General features: G+C 53.6%; 4 protein-coding genes across 7 annotated transcripts in view; 3 read left to right on the top strand and 1 right to left on the bottom strand.

Annotated features, from left to right (window-relative positions):
• Tbl3 (transducin beta like 3) overlaps window positions 1-4,667 on the top strand; it is an 8,114-nt gene extending 3,447 nt beyond the window's left edge. The window contains exons 4-22 of the mRNA XM_021220973.2: window positions 82-129; window positions 234-375; window positions 460-544; window positions 624-794; window positions 872-947; window positions 1,033-1,126; window positions 1,210-1,391; window positions 1,465-1,606; window positions 1,697-1,755; window positions 2,010-2,113; window positions 2,552-2,699; window positions 2,800-3,030; window positions 3,110-3,180; window positions 3,259-3,415; window positions 3,496-3,554; window positions 3,749-3,852; window positions 3,936-4,007; window positions 4,094-4,252; window positions 4,341-4,667. Coding sequence (XP_021076632.1) covers window positions 82-129; window positions 234-375; window positions 460-544; window positions 624-794; window positions 872-947; window positions 1,033-1,126; window positions 1,210-1,391; window positions 1,465-1,606; window positions 1,697-1,755; window positions 2,010-2,113; window positions 2,552-2,699; window positions 2,800-3,030; window positions 3,110-3,180; window positions 3,259-3,415; window positions 3,496-3,554; window positions 3,749-3,852; window positions 3,936-4,007; window positions 4,094-4,252; window positions 4,341-4,453 — 2,217 coding nt within the window. The 3' untranslated portion in view covers window positions 4,454-4,667. The remainder of the gene's footprint in view (window positions 1-81; window positions 130-233; window positions 376-459; window positions 545-623; window positions 795-871; window positions 948-1,032; window positions 1,127-1,209; window positions 1,392-1,464; window positions 1,607-1,696; window positions 1,756-2,009; window positions 2,114-2,551; window positions 2,700-2,799; window positions 3,031-3,109; window positions 3,181-3,258; window positions 3,416-3,495; window positions 3,555-3,748; window positions 3,853-3,935; window positions 4,008-4,093; window positions 4,253-4,340) is intronic.
• Window positions 4,603-6,807, bottom strand: Noxo1 (NADPH oxidase organizer 1). Of its 4 annotated transcripts, none has more exons than XM_021220974.1 (8): window positions 6,625-6,807; window positions 6,438-6,518; window positions 6,234-6,309; window positions 5,976-6,153; window positions 5,644-5,825; window positions 5,441-5,554; window positions 5,110-5,227; window positions 4,603-5,004 (listed from the first exon to the last, which is right to left on the bottom strand). In XM_021220974.1, exons 1-8 carry the CDS (start codon window positions 6,688-6,690, stop codon window positions 4,770-4,772), a joined length of 1,050 nt encoding a protein of 349 aa, XP_021076633.1. In that variant the 5' UTR covers window positions 6,691-6,807; the 3' UTR covers window positions 4,603-4,769. The 4 variants fall into 4 exon arrangements, with proteins under 4 accessions (XP_021076633.1, XP_029389003.1, XP_029389005.1 ...); XM_029533143.1 differs by having other exon boundaries at window positions 4,665-5,004; window positions 6,219-6,309; window positions 6,625-6,775; XM_029533145.1 differs by having other exon boundaries at window positions 4,665-5,004; window positions 6,219-6,306; window positions 6,625-6,775.
• Window positions 6,808-9,050: 2,243 nt separating this feature from the next.
• Gfer (growth factor, augmenter of liver regeneration) lies at window positions 9,051-11,446 on the top strand. The gene is made up of 3 exons (XM_021221487.1): window positions 9,051-9,370; window positions 9,822-10,018; window positions 10,748-11,446. Exons 1-3 carry the CDS (start codon window positions 9,134-9,136, stop codon window positions 10,908-10,910), a joined length of 597 nt encoding a protein of 198 aa, XP_021077146.1. The 5' UTR covers window positions 9,051-9,133; the 3' UTR covers window positions 10,911-11,446.
• A 2,641-nt stretch (window positions 11,447-14,087) lies between these two features.
• Window positions 14,088-18,948, top strand: Syngr3 (synaptogyrin 3). Its single transcript, XM_021221408.1, has 4 exons — window positions 14,088-14,310; window positions 16,589-16,826; window positions 17,372-17,514; window positions 17,593-18,948. Exons 1-4 carry the CDS (start codon window positions 14,212-14,214, stop codon window positions 17,800-17,802), a joined length of 690 nt encoding a protein of 229 aa, XP_021077067.1. The 5' UTR covers window positions 14,088-14,211; the 3' UTR covers window positions 17,803-18,948.
• The last annotated feature ends 645 nt before the right edge of the window (window positions 18,949-19,593 follow it).

Below are 19,593 nucleotides of genomic sequence, written 5' to 3'. Positions count from 1 at the left end.
AAAAAAAAAAAAAAAAAAAAAAAATTTATATCCTCGAGCAGCGCATTCTTATGGTGTTCTATATGTCCATTCTTCCCTTAGGAGGACCAAGAGGACATTACTGCCTTTGACCTCAGTCCTGATGATGAAGTATGATGGGTAGGGGTGGTGGGTAAGCTCTGGGACCTCCCTTCCACACTGAATGGGCAAGCATGTATTATCTGCCATCTTTCCTATCCCACGCCCTTCCCCAGGTACTGGTAACAGCCAGCCGTGCACTGCTGCTGGCTCAGTGGGCCTGGCGAGAAGGCACGGTCACTCGCCTATGGAAGGCGATACACACAGCTCCTGTGGCCTCCATGGCTTTTGATGCCACCTCTACACTGTTAGCCACAGGTAGGACCCCAGCTAGGTGGGTGTGCTGGGGGGACACTAGGGCAAGGGTTCTGTACACCCCTAACCTCAGATACATTCCTACAGGTGGCTGTGATGGGGCTGTACGTGTCTGGGACATTGTGCAGCATTATGGGACACACCACTTTCGAGGCTCGCCTGGTGTTGTGCAGTGAGTAGGGTGGTGGAGGAAGGATGGGTGGGGGCACCATCCTTGGAAGTCCAGCTCAGTTGTCTGTCCCTGCTTTCAGTTTGGTGGCCTTCCATCCCGACCCCACCCGCCTGCTGCTCTTCTCCTCAGCTGTGGACACCTCTGTCCGCGTGTGGTCACTGCAGGACCGCTCGTGTCTGGCTGTCCTGACTGCACACTATAGTGCTGTCACTTCTCTGTCCTTTAGTGAGGATGGCCACACTATGCTCAGGTCAGTGGCTGGCTACTGGTGGGTGGAGATGGGAGGCCAAGGCTGAGACTGCAACAGAGGGACCTGCTTCTCCTCAGCTCTGGCCGTGATAAGATCTGCATAGTTTGGGACCTTCAGAGCTACCAGACTACAAGGACGGTGCCAGTGTTTGAGGTATGGCCGCCTACAGGCCAGGGTTTGTGAGTGGGGCGGGCAGGGGATGCTTGGCTGTATAGGCTCTGATCTTGCTCATCCACAGAGCGTGGAAGCCTCTGTGCTACTGCCCGAACATCCGGCACCCGCGCTGGGTGTGAAGAGCTCAGGTCTACACTTCTTAACAGCTGGTGACCAAGGTGTGGGGGACTGGCCACACATGGACCAGGGGCTGGGGGAAGCCTGTGGACCTCATCCTTCAACAGCCCTTGTTTTCCTACAGGGATCCTTCGTGTGTGGGAGGCCGCTTCTGGGCAGTGTGTATACACCCAGCCACAAATGCCAGGCCTACAGCAGGAACTGACCCACTGTACCCTGGCCCGTGCTGCTGGCCTGCTCCTCACTGTCACTGCCGATCACAACCTGCTACTCTATGAGGCACATTCCTTACAGTTGCAGAAACAGGTAAGCATTTGTTCCTGCCCAGTGTAGGGCTTGGGTGGCTTCTTTTCACTCATGACCTCCCTGTCTCCCACAGTTTGCTGGCTATAGCGAGGAAGTATTGGATGTTCGGTTCCTGGGACCCAATGACTCCCACATCATCGTGGCTTCCAACAGCCCTTGCCTGAAGGTGTTTGAGCTGCAGACTTTGGCCTGTCAGATCCTCCATGGTCACACAGGCAAGTCTGTGATACACAGGCCTGGAGTTAAAAGAACCCTCCCCATCTCCTTGATACACTTGTTCTCTGACTGCTCTCCCTCTCTCCCAGACATTGTCCTGGCCCTGGATGTGTTCCGGAAGGGGTGGCTCTTTGCCAGCTGTGCCAAGGTGAGACCCCAGAAGAGATATAATAATAGCTGGGCAGTGATGGCACACCTTTAATCCCAGCACTTGGGGGGCAGGGCAGAGGCAGGCGGATCTTTGTGAGTTCCAGGACAACTAGGGCTACCTAGGGAAACCTTGTCTTGAAAAAGCAAGAGAGAGGGGTGGAGGGAGGGAGGGGAAGGCCCAGGCCTCCCAAGTGAAAACCAGGGCAAGAAAAGCATGACTCCTCATCTCTCTCCAACCCCTACTTTCCGCAGGATCAGAGCATACGCATCTGGAAGATGAACAAGGCTGGCCAGGTGGCCTGTGTAGCTCAGGGTTCTGGCCACACACACAGTGTGGGCACCATCTGCTGTTCTAGGTAAGAAGATCAAGACTGGGCCCGGGGATCCGAGGAGGGAGAGGCCCAAGTTACTAGGTTCTAGCACAGGGTAGAGAGTGAGTGTGCTCATTTGGCCATGCTAAGGGGCTTTAGCAAAGATGTGGAACAGAGAAGAGGCTGGGGGACTCAGGTGCCCTTGGAAGGTGGACAAAGTGGGAAGGGCGTGAAATGGGAGAATGACTGAAGGAGGTCCTGCTGGAGAAGGTGACCCTTCATTAAGAGCTTGACCTGTGCTTGGCACCAGTTGCTGGATACTGAGGGTGGATGGGATAGGCAGAGGCATTTGGGGGTGATGTTCGCCAGTCTGCATGCTGAGATGATCCTTCTAGTTCTGAACGTGGTGCAGAGGGCAGAGCTTGGTGCGCGGCAGCCGGCATCCTTCAGCCTGAGCGGGGCCTCCTTTCTTGTTGGATACAGGCTAAAAGAATCTTTCCTGGTGACGGGCAGTCAGGACTGTACTGTGAAGCTCTGGCCCCTCCCTGAAGTTCTGCTCTCCAAGAACACAGCTGAGGACAGTGGCCCCATGCTTCTACAAGCCCAGACCACTCAGCGCTGCCACGACAAAGTAGCCAGCCACACAGGGCCTCTGGGATGGGGTGTGGCTAAGCCTTTGCTGGGATGGGTGTCTTAGTGTCTTAAGTTTTGCTACCTGCTTTTGTCACCAGGACATCAACAGTTTGGCAGTCTCCCCCAATGACAAGCTGTTAGCAACAGGCTCACAGGATCGCACAGCTAAGCTCTGGGCCTTGCCTCAGTGCCAACTGTTAGGTGTTTTTACAGGCCACCGACGTGGCCTCTGGAATGTCCAGTTCTCACCTACGGACCAGGTGCTGGCCACAGCCTCTGCTGATGGCACCATCAAGCTCTGGGCACTGCAGGACTTCAGTTGTCTCAAGGTAGGTATATATATTACCGTCTGTAGTGATATACCCTCGCATACCCATAACACTCGGGTCCTCTATCTCTCCCCTGCAGACATTTGAGGGACATGATGCTTCTGTACTGAAGGTGGCCTTTGTGAGCCGTGGCTCACAGCTGCTGTCCAGGTGAGTGGACTAGGAGTTGGCTGGGGATACGTGGTGAGGGACACACCCCTACACTGAGTCCTTCCATTCTCAACTCAGTGGCTCTGACGGGCTCCTGAAGCTGTGGACCATTAAGAGCAACGAGTGTGTGCGGACCCTGGATGCTCACGAGGACAAGGTCTGGGGGCTACATTGCAGCCGACTGGACGATCGTGCCATCACTGGTGGCAGTGACTCCCGAATCATTCTCTGGAAGGTTTGAGCCCTACGGGGTGGGATAAGGCAGAGCGGTCCTTTGACAGCTCTGTGGCTTGGCTGACCCTAATTTGATCCCAGGATGTGACAGAAGCTGAGCAGGCAGAAGAGCAGGCCAAACGGGAAGAGCAGGTGATCAAGTGAGTCTGGGCTGGGTAGACCCCGCAGCATCCCCTCAGGAGCAGCACCCCTTGCACATCCTAGCAATACCAGTTCCTGCATCTAGTAGCAGCAGCAGCAGCCCCTGCATGTTCGCACTGTGCAGCACAGGAAATGGGCACTCAGGCTGAGCCGGGGTCTCTGAGTGACCATGCCCTTTCCACTGTCCCACCAGGCAGCAAGAACTGGACAACCTGCTCCATGAGAAGCGGTATCTCCGGGCACTAGGCCTCGCCATCTCTCTGGATCGTCCCCACACGGTGCTGACTGTTATCCAGGGTCAGCGCCTGCCCCAGGAGGAGGCTAGGGTGGGGGAGGCTCCAGGGATTGAACCTCCTCAAGCTCAGACTTTCCTCTCATAGCCATCAGGAGGGATCCTGAGGCCTGTGAGAAGCTGGAAGCCACTGTACTCCGACTGCGAAGAGACCAGAAAGGTTGTGGGCAGGCTGGAAGGAACCAGGCTGGGGAGGGGGGTGGCCTGGTGGGCAGAATGGGGTTTGTGACCATCCATTACCTACAGAGGCCCTGCTGCGCTTCTGTGTCACGTGGAACACAAATTCCAGACACTGCCATGAAGCCCAGGCTGTGCTTGGTGTGCTGCTGCGGCATGAGGCTCCTGAGGAACTGCTGGCCTACGATGGGGTGCGGGGAGCACTGGAGGCCTTGCTGCCCTACACTGGTATGTGACATGGCCCTGGGTCTAGGGGTGCTCCTGGTGGGTTCGCAGACAACCCCCACCCCAGCCTGAGCCTCCTGTTTTCCTCTAGAGCGGCACTTTCAGCGGCTTAGCAGGACACTGCAAGCAGCCACCTTCCTGGACTTCCTGTGGCACAACATGAAGCTGTCCCCACTCCCTGCTGCAGCTCCCCCAGCCCTGTGAAACACAGAAGTTACTTTTCTAACGTGGTTTCTCATGTGAATCTGATCAGTCTCTCCCAAAATCCTTGGCCACACTTGGCCGACCGAGGTGTCGTCTGTAGGAATTCAAGCCCACCCCTGCCCCAGTCCCTCAGCGCACAGTGATTTGGGTGAAGTCATTCCAGTTTTATTTAGAGGAAATAGAAAGTTAGCTGGCCCGTGGCCCTGCCAGCCATGGAGCGCCCCCCTTAACCCTGCTTTCTTGGTAAGGTCTAGATCTCTGCTTTACCTGAGGTCGGTTCTGGCAGCACAGCCTCTGCAGAGCAGCAGTGCAGCCCTCAAGGGGGAACCCGAGTCCCTTGTTCCTGCCCCAGTGCCCTGCGGGTAATGGAGCAGCATCGGCTGTGGATGGCACTCACACAGGGGCGAGTTGGTACTACAGGGGGCATAGTCCTGTCCTCAGTTGCCTGGACTGCCCCAGCACTGTCTCGGAGCCCTGGCCTGCCCAGGAGGAAGCCCAGCCCTTCAGGTTGCAGCAACATTGCAGGGAGCAGGCCTGTCCGGCCATTATACCTGCAGGAAAAGCAGGGCTTGGTTAAGGAGTTACCTAAGTTCCCGTCCTGCCAGGCAGGGCCTGCCACTGCTCTGCCACACAGAGACACATACACCTCACTGTACCTGCATAGCCACCAGCCTCGGTCTGAGGTCTCCAGCACATGGACACGTGCCCCTGAGGGCACGGATAGCTCATCAGAGCGACTGCCCTCATAGGCCCGGGTAGCACAGAACTGCCTCCCTAGGATAGGGATTTGGGGATCACTGTAGAGCTGAAGGTCAGAGTCCTCACCTTTCTCGGGCTTGCCTCTGGGCACCCTGGACTGCTTGAAACCCACTTGGGCTTTCTCCTGGCTCTAAGCAGCACCCACATGCCTAGTGCCCACTGCTACCTCCCTCCTGGGTCCAAAGGTCCATTCATAGTGGTGAGTTTATAGTAGGGATGGGCTCATACCACTTCCTTGCAAAGCCAGGCCTGGCTCCTGGCCTTGACCTGCTGCAACCTCCTCCAGGTAGGGAGCTGGAAACCAGGCTGTCTGCTGATCCTTGTTCGCCACCAGCCACCAGCCTGTTGAAGAGGCCAGGAAAGGGCTCAGGTACCTACGTTTGCATCCATTGAACAGAGGGAACCCCAGGTTCTTAATAGTGTGGCTCTACCTGAAGGGTGTCGTAGTAATATGTCCAGGATCTCTTGAGCCTTAGTGTGGAAAGGTCTGTCTCTTGTGTCAAGAGTGCTGAAAGGCTGAACGCAGCGAGTGCTCTGAGCTTCCAGGCTATGGATGGCAAGGCTGCCTCTGGGTTGGGATAAGGGCTCCTCTGGTGTAGGCAGGATCACCAGGCTGGGCAGTACAGCCCACACGTGTAAGAAATAAGTAGGAAGGCTGTGAATACCCCTTTCCCCACGTATATACAGGTCAGCCCCGCCTTCTCACCTGTCCCCCCCACCCCCAACAAGTGCATGGGCTGGGAGCAAGGTGAAGGTTAGTCACCTGCCAGGGGGCAGCATGGGCTCCAGGTCCAGAGGTTTGGGTGCAAAGAAGCCATAGAGTGCTGAACTCCTCAATATGTGTTCTGAGGTTGCCAGCAATGCCTGTACATAGGTGTCCAGCAGCCGCAAACGTACCAGGCCTCGACCAGTATGCCCCCGACGTGTCAGCAATGGAGCACCTGCCGGGTGTCGCAAGCGCACACTGTGGGACCCCACTCACCCCCACTCCTTACCATCCCGTGACCCTTACAGGCCTGACCAGGGAGCGTGGGAAGAACTTGTTCGGCTCTCCGTAGCAGGCCCGCCTCCACTGGGAAGACCTTCTTAAGGGTCTTCTGGTGGGGAGAAGCAAGTGTTAGTTTTTGAGATGGAGAGAACCCCCTCACTCACGGGCAGAGTGTCCAGAGGACTCTGGGCTGGGGAAGATACCCACTGGAGTATAGAGAGTCCCAGTGTTACTTACCTGGAGCTGCCTAAACTCATCCCAGCTCCTGCGAGCAAATGTGTCACTGTTGTCTGACCAGCACACGGAGAAGGCAAATGTCTGTGAGGAAAGGTAGAGGGCTACATCTGAAGACTTTGCCAGCTCTCCTTTTGCATCTTTGGAGACAATCAGTGCAGGGGTGAGGGACCGGGGCAGTATGATCTACCTGGAGTCGATCCATTTGCACCAGGGCTACAGCATGGGCTGATACTGGGTGTCTTGAACTTGCCATGGCTATGGATGGCTTCCCACAGGGTGCTTGAAGGAGCTCTGAGCATCCGGAAGAAGTGAAGTGGAATTCCCCGACACTGCCTTAAGTGGAGTCCCTTCCAAGCACTCACACTCCAGGAAACGGTTCAGTTTCCTGGTTCTTCAAGCACAAAAAAACGCAGAGGATTTATCATAGGAAGACTGTGCCAGGGGGAGGGGCAAGCCTGGGCAGGTGGAAGAAAAGGTCCTTTGTACAAGACTGTTCAGAAACAGAACCACCTGGGGCTCCTTCCCTTCCTTAGGGGAAGAAAAACTAGGGAGGTCCACCACCAGAGCATCTGCTCCTCAACTTCACCTCCCCCTCTGCCTCGTCTCCACCCTGCTGTCACCTCCTCCAGGGTGTGCCTAACAGCTGGCTCTTAGAATCCACCCTGGGCTACAGTACAGTAGGTTACAGACACAGACAACCTGAATCAACTACTGGGTTCTCTTTTGGTTGCTTTGTTTTTTGTTCTGTTTTGGTTTTGGTTGTCTGTTTTTGTCTTGTTTGGTTTTGAGATAGGATTTTTGCCAAAGTTGGGAACATTACTGTCTTAGGCTCCTGAGCAGCTAGGTCATGAAACCAACCTCCTTACTTGGCCAAGTCTTGACGTTACTTTTAATAACTTCCTGGCTTTTTTCAGAAATGTTGGAAGTCAGAAAACAAGCTGGAAAAGTGGTGAGCACCTACCACTAGGGACCTGGAGGAATTGTGAGCCCCTCTCACCACCCAGTTGACGGCCTCTGTCTACCCCTCCCAACCTTAGATGCTCTCCACTCTGCCTAGCTGCTGCCTCTCTCAGATGCACACAGAGGAGCCCCAACTCTGGGTTCCTCCCAGTCTCTTTAAAAAAATCTGTTCTCAGTGGGGTGGCACGTGCCTTTAATCCCAGCACTTGGGTGGCAGAGGCAGGTGGATTTCTGAGATCAAGGCCAGCCTGGTCTACAGTCCAGGACAGTCAAGACTGGTTACACTAAGAAACCCTGTCTCGAAAAAACACAAAACAACAACAACAAAAATCCACTGTCCCAAATTGCCCAACATTTCTGTTTTTAGGGGGAAAAAATGCCAGTTGCTAGCATGGTCATAAGTAGGCCTTGCCCGACTCTGGATTCTGCCTCTATCTACCTCCCCTAGACCCTGCCCCCAGCAGCACTGGTGTTTCTGTAAGATGTCAAGGGTTTGAGCTGATTTCTTATCCCAAAGGCCTGTGCCTAAGGGTCTCCTCACTCTCTGCACAGCTTTCATCAGTTTTGTAAATAAGATTTATTCTGGTGACTGGGTTTTCTCCATCTGCATCACTGGTTAAAGTCTAAAGAGGGAAGCTTGTTCCTTGTTCTGCTCAGTGGGGGAAACAGCACCTGGAGAGATCAACCACTCTACAAATATTTGCAGGAGTAAATGAACACATGGAGGCAGGGAAGGAACTCTTCCTGTGATGGCACAGGTGTTTAAGTCAAACACTTGAAGAGGTAGTGTGGTAGCAAAAAGATTCAAGAATTCAACATCATCTTCACTTACTCAGCTACATACAGCGTTCAAAGTTAGTCCAAGTTACATGAGACCCTGTCTCAAAAAAAAAAAAAAAAAAGAAAAAAGAAAAAAAAAAAGGCACTCGGGAGGCAGAGGCAGGTGGATTTCTGAGTTCGAGGCCGGCCTGGTCTACAAAGTGAGTTCCAGGACAGCCAGGACTGCACAGAGAAACCGTCTCGAAAAAAAACAAAAAAAAAAAAGAAAGAAAGAAATTCCTGAGGCTTCTATTAAAATAGGCATAATAATCTTTTATCCAAGCTAGAGGATGAGGACACCCCCTCTCTCAGGGTTGCGCAGTGGGGGACAGTTACTAGGACACAGGTAGCCTCTGGCAGTAAGTACTGTCTGGTCTCTGTGAGGCCACGCCCCGTCGCGCGTTGCCAAGGCACCGAGAAGCGTGTAGGTGGGCACGTCGTAAGGCAGAAAGACCCCAGATTTTGCCGCCCGTAAGGGTCTGAGCCAAGCGATGGGGGTGATGCGAGAAGCATCTCAGCCCAAGACCTCAGCACAGCCGCAGCGCGCCTTCCACGACACACTTCACTTCTGCGGGAGGAAGCCTGAACCCCACCATGGACCACGCACGCCAGGCTCGCGGCGAGCCACCAGGCGCCAGAGTACCCGCAGAGCCCGAGCCGCAGCCGCCGGTGCCGCCTCGGCCCGGGCCTCCCGCTCCGCCTCCTCCCGCCCCGAGGCCTCCCACCCCGCCGCGACCCGGGCCGCCGCCTCGGCCCCCAGCCCCGCCCCGCCGCCAGGCCCCGCCTCCTGCCCCCGCCTGAGCCCAGCCCCGGGCTGCCGTTCCCGCTCCCGCCGCCGCGCGCTGGCGCTGGCGTGCACGCTCCTCCGGCCGGTCGCCGGCACGCCCTCTTGGCCCCGCTGCCCGCACGCCAGTAAGATGGCGGCGCCCGGCGAGCCGGCGGGCTCCCCTCGCGGCAGCCGCTTCTCCTTCCTGCCGGGCGGCGCGCGCTCCGAGATGACCGACGACCTGGTGACTGACGCGCGGGGCCGCGGCGCAAGACAGAGAGACGACGCCACTCCTGCCGCGGCCCCGGCGCCGCAAGGTTTGGAGCACGGGAAGCGACCGTGCCGGGCCTGCGTGGACTTCAAGTCGTGGATGCGGACCCAGCAGAAGGTGCAGATGCCCCGCTTGGCCGCCCGGTTCCGGTCCCCCACACACCTGGTTTCCAGGTTCCCGTTCGGCCACCGCACGGCCCAAGCCCTCAGGGTTGGCTGTGCCTAAACATGTTTACCCCGCACCCACACACACCGTTAGGCTCAAACTTTTGCCACTGGCTAATCGGATCGAGTTAGCCAACTGAAAACTGAAAAAGGGAGCGCTCTTGATTCCTTTATTATTATTATCATTAGGTTGTCAACTGAAAAGGGGAGCGTCTTGTTTCCATTATTATTATTATTATTATTATTATTATTATTATTATTATTATTATTATTATTATTATTATTGGGAATCCGAACCGAAGGCCTCTGGCATACAACGCAAGCAATCTGCCACTGGGTTGGAATTTTATGGGCTTTCTGGTTGGGTAAGAGTGAACTGACCTTTAGTCGGCCTACTTCTGCAGCGGGACATCAAGTTTAGGGAGGACTGTCCACAGGATCGGGAGGAATTGGGTCGCCACACCTGGGCTTTCCTCCATACGCTGGCCGCCTATTACCCGGACATGCCCACGCCACAACAACAACAGGATATGGCCCAGTTCATACACATATTTTCCAAGTTTTACCCCTGCGAGGAATGTGCGGAAGACATAAGGAAGAGGTAAGTTGTGGCTGTACCTCTGTCAGTAAGGTCCCTAAAGAGGGCCTAGCTGATGTCATAGAGAGGGGCCTAGAAAAGTAGATTCAGAAGTGACAGGTTTCTAGGAGAGGGAACACCAAAAGGGGTGTTGGGGTTTGGGGGCCTTCTCCTTTCTCAAAAGCCCAGTTCTTAAAGCTCTTAGGAAGGGCTTCCCTTACTTACTCCTATGGGCAGATTAGCCAGGAATCAAACTTGCTCGATTTGGTTGCTCAAGCTAATCCTTCAGCTTAGTTACCTACTGGCTTGAAAAACTGGACTGAAATAAACATCCCTCACTCTCAGTGGCCTAACCTATTCTCCTTAGGTATTTCTAGGTTGGACCCCTAGGGCAGTTGCACTTGCTATTTAAAGACTGGGCAGTTAGGAATGAGGGGGAGCTCTGGCTGCATTGTGCCCCTAGTGCTGAGAATCAGTTCCTTGTGCCAGGAGGCCCTACCATAGACTGCCTAGGACTAGAGACCATGGGGTGTGGCTCCCATTGTTACCAGGTTGTAAACTTGCCTGGGTTCATGCCAAGTTAGGTGAGTGTGTGAGCAACCCTGGAAGTGTCGAAGTCCAGGAAAGCTCTTGGTCTTATGGGAAGATGTCCCCAAGTTTAAGTCCTAGCAGTGTCCCAACTCCCCGTCCCCAGAAACTGGCAGAGACAGAGGAGCCAGGATCTCCTGACATCCTTCTGTGCTTCTCTCAAAGGATAGGCAGGAGCCAGCCAGACACGAGCACTCGAGTATCCTTCAGCCAGTGGCTGTGCCGCCTGCACAATGAGGTGAATCGGAAGCTGGGCAAGCCTGATTTTGACTGCTCGAGAGTAGATGAGCGTTGGCGTGACGGCTGGAAGGACGGCTCCTGTGACTAGAAGATTACCAGCATGCGTGAGGGGCATCTAGCCTGGTTCTATGGGCAACAGCCTGATTGACGATTAAAGTGCATCTGAGCCAACACTTGTTTCTGTAGTTGGGGGAGAGATCCCTAGAACACTGCCTCTGGGAACCCTGCCACAAGATTAAGAAATGGAGGTGCCTACTACAGACACTTGGGTGGCCTCCTCAGCTAAAGCCCCAGGGGACTAAAGGTGAGAGGCAGGAATGGTCCAGGGTGCCCTGTACCCTTCATTTGGAACATAGTTGCCCCAAAGGAAGATGGGCTAAATGATTGCCTTACTACTACACAGCCCTGGCTGCCTACAAGAACTGTGACCCTGGCAACTCTGCCATTTCAGAGTTGAAGCAGGGTTCCCTGGCTCCAGCAGAGTTTTTCTCTTAGGGTATACCAACCATGGTGCCCAGGGTCAGCCTGGCACATGGTCTTCTGCAGCTATGACAAGCTTGTCAGCAGAGGATCCTGGGAACAGCTTCCTTAGCATTTGAGACCAAAATAAAATGAAGTGACTTAGGGGCTGGTTTCTGCGTGCTTTGTACTTGGCTTACAGTGATGGCCTGGCTGGTTTCTGCGTGCTTTGCACTGGGCCTGGCTCGGTTTTGCCTTTCTGTGATTAGTTGGGCCCTCTTGTCTGGAGTTCTGGCAGAAGTCACCATGGAGCAGCTGAGACGCACATTTCTGGGAGTGCCAGAATTTCCAGGCTGAAGAAATGAAGATGAGGAAAACTAGAGGTCTGTTGGGGTACAAATGGGGAGTGGTCCGAGTGTCGGCAGCTGGGATTGTGTCTCAGTGAAGTTGAGAATTGCTGAGTATAAACTCTGCAGCTGTTGAGCATCTCTGGGTCTATCCTTAGGCCAGACTCTCAGCCACAGCATCCCAGCAGCATGTGTGCCCCAGTCCTATGATCATAGAAATGGCATGACTTCCATGTACCTCCAGTAGGGCATCCCCACCTAAGGAGGCCCTTAGGTATGCTGGCTTCTACAGAGGATACTCAGAGGGGTCCAACTGCAGAAAGGATACAGGAGCAGCTGGCCAGCAGAGGAGCTGCCCTTTCCTTTTCTAGGACTTCTCTCTGATGAGGCTTAATGCAGCCATGCAGTGGAACCAAAGGTTTCCTGTTAGGAGCTGTTATCATCTGCTTATACTGCTGCCTGACTTTGCTCCTTCCCCTCCTCACTTCCCCCTTTCCTGGCTTTCCCTGAAGTCGCATACACACACTAGCCTCCTATTTATACTTCACTTAAGAGCACCGACTGCTCTTCCATCACCCATGTAGTGACTCGACCAGTAACTCCAGTCCCAGGGTATCCAATACCCTCTTGGTCTCTGTGGCTACCAGGTACAAAAGCCATTCAGAAATACATGTAGGCAAAAACACTCCAGACATGTTGCCTTGTTGTCTCCCCAAACATACGCAGGGTTTCTCTGTGTGGCCCTGGAGGGCTTGGAACTCAAAACCTGTAGAAGACCAGGTTGGCCTGGGAATTCACAGACATCTTCCTGCCTCTTCCTCCTGAGTGCTGGGATTAAAGGCTTGTGCCACCACTGCCTTGTTCAAAACACATTAAATCTCCCCACCCCCCAAAAGCTAGGTATGATAACACACGCCTTTACCTTTAACCTTAGCACTTAGGCAAAAGCAGATATCTGAAGTGTGAGGCCAGCTTAGTCTACATACTAAGTTCTAGGCTAGCCAGGGTTACATAGACCCTGTCTAAAAAAGGGAAAATCAATGACTCAATAACTTTATTTACTTACTTTTGGTTTTTCGAGACAGGGTTTCTCTGCCTATGTCTGCCTCCAAAGTGCTGGGATTAAAGGCATGCACCACCACTGCCCAGCCAATAAATTTATTTTTAGAAAGTAAATCAAACAGGGCATGGTGGCACATGCCTTTAATCCCAGCACTTGGGAGGCAGAAGCCGGTGAATTTCTGAGTTTGAGGCCAGCCTGGTCTACAGAGAGAGTTCAGGACAGTCACGGCCACACAGAAACCCTGTCTTGAAAAACAAAAACAACAAGAAAGAAAGAAAGAAAGAAGAAAGAAAGAAAGAAAGAAAAAAGAAAAGAAAGTAAATCAAAAGCTTCATTTTGTCCATGTTCACAGAGCATCCGGGTCAAGACAAGCAGAACTAGTATAAAGGAAGGTTATGGTTTGAGCTGGCATTTGAGAGCTGTCGGCACAGACGGTAAGAGGGATAAGTACTCAATGAAAAACGGTGAACATTAGAAGTGTAAGCTCATGGGTGAGCCGGAAGCAACTGGTAGCTGGAGCCTTACCCATGATCAACTACACCCTAGCTTCTGTGACCATGAAGGTGAAGCCATTCAGTCTCCTACCAGCCTGGCACTGAAAGAGCATCAAGTGGGTCTGTTTGTCAGGCCGTGGGGCAGGGGAATCCCAGCAGAGGCCAGGATAACTAGGCAAGAGCTGGGACAAGATCTTATCTCTGGTACGTCTCCCACCCCAGAACTCAGGATTAATTAGCTACAGATCAATCCAGACCAGAGATAGAAAGAGCTTCTGGAAGAAATGACCTGGCAGAGGAGAACAGACATGCTCAACCTTAGCTTCTGCTGGCCACAGTGGACTCTGCTTCCCAGACAGTACCCCTGACAGTGACAGTACCACCACTCTCCCCACCTGATCCTGTTAGGAAGGTACAACCTATGAGGAAGAAGCCAGAATACAGGGGAGATGTGAGCCACAGGCAACTCAAGTGCGCACATCTCTGAGCTGAGCTTTTCTTGATTCAAGGGCTAATGAGAAAGCCCCCAGAGATTTACCTCTGGTCTTCTGAGGTTGGGGGCTCGTTCTCTCTTCCTGAATGTAAAGGTCAAGATGCTGGGCCTCAGTTTCCTCTTACATACTCACCAAAAGGCTCTCCTGATCAGAGAAGCAGGATGATGCACTTGTCCTTCTGTCGATGCTCTTTTTGTCTATGACAAAATCTGAGCCTACCTTCTCTTGCCCACCTCTAAACCCCATAAGGGCTTCGTTCTGTGTCTCCTGAGAATGTCCCCATCTCCAACTCCGTCATACGGGGTAGAGCGAGTGGGAAGGATCGAGGGCAGGGCTCAGACCCCGGCGCGTGGACCTAGTCGGGGGCGCTGTCTCAGCCCCGCCCCGCGCGCCCCCGTCGCAGCCGACGCGCGCTCCCGGGAGGCGGCGGCAGAGGCAGCATCCACAGCATCAGCAGCCTCAGCTTCAGCCCCGGGCGGTCTCCGGCAGGGCAGGCCGGTGGGACAAACGGACAGAAGGCACAGGTCCCGCAATGGAGGGAGCATCCTTTGGCGCGGGCCGTGCGGGAGCTGCCTTTGATCCCGTGAGCTTTGCGCGGCGGCCCCAGACCCTGTTGCGGGTCGTGTCCTGGGTGAGTGGTCCCTAAGCTGGCCCCTTCCCTGTCCCCTGCCTCTCTTAGCATCCCTTATCCCCCACCCTTACCCACCCCCTGCGCATCGCCCCTCACCCTCCTCTCCGCCGGTCCCTCCCCCCCCCCCGCCCGCAGGTTGAGGTGACGTCACATGGCTAGGCGCGCCCACCTGCGGGCGGGGGAAGGGACGTCTGTTACCAATAGACCTTGAGAGGTCACCGCTGGTCTCCCCCTGCCCTCAATTCCTCTTTAAGTCTAATCCAGTCCCTTTCCTCAGTCTTTTCATTTTTCCGGTTCCCACGACCTGGAAGCAGGCACAGAGTTGCGGATGTGATTCTCCCAGTGAATCAGGGATTGAATTCCAGATGGAAGAGGGGGTACTGGAGCCAAGGGGAATGCGCAGTTTCTTCCCTTTGCCTGATCACAAATCCACCAGGCTCATTTGAACGGAGCGGTTCTTCCTAGACCCCTCAGGTCTAGCTGTGAGTTAAAGGAGGATAAGGAGGGTCCTTATTGCTGTAGCTAGAAGGGGCTCATCTGGGAGGGCTTCCTGGAAATGGCATGGAAGCTACAGACGGGGAGTGATCTATCCCATTAGCGAATGTCTTCCCTGTCCTAGGCATTTAGGAGATGGGTGCTAAGTTCTGGATTTTGGATTCTGTCTATCTGGCAGTCCTCTAATCTGCCCTATTGGCAGAGGGCGGTTCCCAGGGTGGAGCACCCCCCACCCCCTCACCTAAGACCTCGTGGACTGTAGGAGGAACAGTCTTCTGGTCCTGACTTGTGGATTGCTTTCAAGAAACATGAGCATGCTGTGGCATTTTTCATGACTACATTATCAAGGAGTTTAATTGAGAATTGTGGAATGATAGGAGTTGAGACCAGAGGACGTTTCTTAGAAATGTCCTAGACATCTGCACTAAAATGACTGTGGTTTGCCTCTGTCCTGCCTTGGAGAACTAGTTGGTGGGCAGAAGGTACTGAGATTGGATCAAACCTTAGAAATCAGTGGTCACCTTTAGAGCCTCAATGCTCTTTACTGATATTATAACTGACTACTCACGGAAATCTATTCTGAAATGCCCACTATTGCTGGTGGACATTCTTGGACCCAGCATTCCAAGCGAGGCTCCTTAACACCATGTGGGACACTGAGGAGCACACACACACAGGTCCTACGTGAAGAGGTCAGGTTTGAAAAGGGAAAGGCTTGCATATTTCTCTAGACAGCTGCCCCGTGACTTCACTCTCCACAGTGCACTGGCCCACCACAACCCTGGAAACCATCGATGTAGGTGAAGGTTCCTGTTTCCATGTTTCAAGTAAACTCTGGGAGGCCATAAGGTTCTAAGACCTGAGGGGTGACTGCCCTGAGAAGTACAATGTGAACCCTAATATACCCCCCTTATAAAGAGGTTAAGAGTGGCGCCTCTGGTATTTTTTTTTCTTTTTTCTTTCTTTCTGGTATTTTTGTTTATAGGTGTTTTGACTGCAAATATGTCATGTGCACCACGTGTGTCTGCTACCAGCAAAGGCCAGAGAGGTCACTAGATCACCTGTAACTGAGTTACAGTCTGCAGCTGCCATGTGGGTGCTGAGAAGTGAACACAGGTCCTCTGAAAGAACAGCCAGTGCTCTTAACCACTGAGCCATATCATTAGCCCTGTATTAGTCTCTTGTAGCCAAGGCTGTCTTCCTCTGATCCTTCTTACTCCACCTCCGATCGATTGTTGAGATTACAGGCATGCTGCACCTCCATGCAAATGTGAATGTAAACAGCAGGTTTTGTTTTGTTTTGGCTTTGGTTTTTCGAGACAGGATTTCTCTGTATAGCTCTGGCTGTCCTGGAACTCACTCTGTAGACCAGGCTGGCCTCGAACTGAGTCTGCCTGCCTCTGCCTCTCAAGTGCTGGGATAAAAGGCGTGCGCCACCACCGCCTGGTGTAAGTAGCAGTTTTAATTACTCCTTAAATGCTTCTTTATTTTCAATAATAGCGCAGTACATGTGGGAAATGGGTTCGGTGCTGCAAGGAACTCTGGGGCAGGTATGGGGACCTGAACTCTTTTTTTGTTTTTGTTTTTGTTTTTGTTTTTTCGAGACAGGGTTTCTCTGTATAGAACTCACTTTGTAAACCAGGCTGGCCTCGAACTCAGAAATCCACCTGCCTCTGCCTGGGATTAAAGGCGTGCGCCATCACGCCCGGTGGAGACTTGAACTCTTGACAGGGGGGACAGATGCCTCAGGCAGTGGCTTGAGGTTCAGCTTGCTGCTCTGCAGGTGTTTTCTATTGCGGTGTTCGGGCCGATTGTCAATGAGGGCTACGTGAACTCGGACAGTGGTCCAGAACTGCGCTGCGTCTTCAACGGAAACGCGGGAGCCTGCCGCTTCGGCGTCGTACTAGGTCTAGGGGCCTTCATCGCCTGCGTGGCCTTCTTGCTGCTGGACGTGCGCTTTCAGCAGATCAGCAGCGTCCGAGACCGCCGCCGGGCAGTGCTACTGGACCTGGGCTTCTCAGGTGGGCGGGGCCTAATGTAGGGTGCGGTGCTAGGGCGGGACCTGATGCGTGAGCGAGAGGGGCGTGGCTGGCGGGGGGGGTGGGAGAAAGAGGAGAGAGAGAGAGAGAGAAGGAGAGAAAGAGAAAGAGAAAAAGAGAGAGAAGAGAGAGCCTGATTCTTTCCGGGAAACCTTAGGATCTTTGTGGGGACGTGACTGGGCCTCTAAGGAACAGGACTAGGCGCAGGGACTGCCGCAGAGCTTCTTCCGGGGCTGCGGCAGGCTGAAAAATGCTCCTCAGGGTTTTGAACCCATAGGACCCAGCCACAAGAGGGTGTGACCTAGAGATACAGGTCGGAGTCTTGAGTTGAAAGCACACAGTCTCTTTAGGGCACTTGGCCAGCACTAGAGAAAGAGATCGGAGTAAGGCTGGACTTCGAAGGGGGCGGGGCTGTGGAGGTCATGTGAATGGCAATTTGCTGGTGAACCTAAGGGACATTGCACCTTCTCTGAATGCGCGAGGTCCTGTTGGCGGAGCACCATCTGATCATCAGCTCCTACCTGCAGGGGTCTGGTCCTTCCTGTGGTTCGTAGGCTTCTGTTTCCTCACCAATCAGTGGCAACGAACAGCGCCAGGGCCAGGCACCGCGCAGGCTGGAGATGCGGCGCGTGCCGCCATCGCTTTCAGCTTCTTCTCCATCCTCAGCTGGGTGAGTGAGGGACCCATGGGTGGCAGGGTTGGGGCTGTCTCCAGGTTTTCCCCAGCTGACCCTGATTCCCTCATCCAGGTGGCGCTCACCGTGAAGGCCCTGCAGCGGTTCCGCCTAGGCACCGATATGTCCCTCTTTGCCACAGATCAGCTAGGTACTGGGGCTGCCCAGGCCTACCCAGGCTACCCAGTGGGCAGTGGTGTGGAGGGTACAGAAACATACCAGAGCCCACCCTTCACTGAGACCCTGGACACTAACTCCAAAGGGTACCAGGTGCCTGCCTATTAGTAGGTGTTAGGCTCTGGCCAGGGCTGGAAGGCCACTTAACCACCGTAGGCCTCAAGGCCTCCTGAGACCTTTTCTGGGTCCTACCGTGCCAAGGACAGAGAAGGTGGCCACTATGGGCCTCTGGGACCAAGGGGAGTAGCCTCCCCGGTGCCTGGTCTGTCCCCACAAAGTCCCCCCTAGCCAGAGATCTCAGTCTTAAGGCCCTGAGAAGAAAACAGTACTTCTTGGAGTGGACTGGCCTGGGAGGCATTCCATTTATGGGCCAGCCAACCAGGGGCTCACCTGTCCACTCTAGGTCCGAAGTCCAGCTGCCTTCCAGCTCAGGGTGCAAGGGCTCTGGGGACCAGGGATAGGGAGACTAATTGTACCCTTAGGTGGGGGATCATGGCCCTTGTCCCCAGACCCATGTCCCTGGCTCCTATCATGGTGGTCCACCCTGTCTGGAGGCTCCCTCCCCTCCTCTTGCAGGATCCCTAGAGCAGCTCAGCCCTGTTGGTGTTGTGATTGTGATTAAGTCTTCGGGTTTCATCTCATAGTGCCCCCATAAGCTGCCCCTCTCTGAGTGGCTCCTGCCCAGCTGTTTCTGGCCAGGAAGGTATAGACAGCTATGGGCCTGGGCACCCACCCGCCCTTCAGTAAGACCTTCCCTAGGGAACAGACAGCTGGGTACCTGGGTGCCAGGCAAGACTCTTACGAGGAGAGGACTAAAGGCCTCATCTGCCCAGGGTGTCACTGGAGAGAGTCGTTCCTGTAAATGGCTTAACTTTGGCTTCCTGAACCAGTCCCTCCCTAGTCTATCTTCTATCCCCTTTTAAGGCCCAGACCAGGTGTGGGTCCTTGTGCGTAGCAGACTATTCATGCATTGCTTGAAGCTGGCTTTTCACATCAAGTCAAAAACCAAACGCATTGCCATGTTTCATTCTTCCAGACAAAATGCCTCCCTGTGGAGTTGCAGTTGAATGACAACCCTGTACGTTGTAGCATAGACCAATCATGTGGATATTTAAGTGAACATGTTTACAATTTTTGTATATATGGATCTATTCCTGCTCCTCTGAAAGAACAATCCGTGATTGTGTATTTTCAGTGTCCCCTGTTACAACTGCAACTTCTTTACAATAAAGACTGTAAGTGCATTGACCATCAGTAAGGTTCTCCGAGGATCATTCTTTGTCCCTCCCTCCTGTGTTGGGGCTGCAGTCTCAGGGCATCAGGGCCCACAATTCAGGAGTGGAGGGGTAGGAAGGTGGGGGTCAGGCTGATTCCAGGCTCTAGAGAAAGACCACACAACTGCGATTCCTTAATAGAGCTGCTCTGGTGAAGTGTGCCACTCGGGGCAGGCTTGGCTCTCTGAAATGCCGCAGGCCCTCTGCTCTTTTAGCCTCTTTCTTTCTTTCTTTCTTTCTTTCTTTCTTTCTTTCTTTCTTTCTTTCTTTCTTTCTTTCTTTCTTTTTCTCTTTCTTTCTTTCTTTCTTTTTTTTTTTTTTTTGATGTAGTCTGTGATTTGGTTTGTTTTTGTTTTCTAGGTAGGGTTTCTCAGCATAGCTCTCATTGTTCTGGAACCATAGGATTAAAGATGTGTTTGACTGAGCCAGGTGGTGGTGGCCTTTAATCCTAGCACTTGGGAGGGAGAGGCAGGTGGATTTCTGAGTTCAAGGCCAGCCTGGTCTACAAAGTGAGTTCCATGACAGCCAGGGCTACACAGAGAAACAAAAACAAAAACAAAACAAAACAGAAAGATGTGTTTGACTGTGCCCAGCTCTCCACCCTACCCCTTTTAAGAATTTTTAA

Source organism: Mus pahari, chromosome 21, assembly GCF_900095145.1.
Source record: "Mus pahari chromosome 21, PAHARI_EIJ_v1.1, whole genome shotgun sequence".
Taxonomy (NCBI): domain Eukaryota; kingdom Metazoa; phylum Chordata; class Mammalia; order Rodentia; family Muridae; genus Mus; species Mus pahari.
Note: the sequence above shows the minus strand (reverse complement) of the source record. Positions and strands in the feature narration are given on the sequence as shown.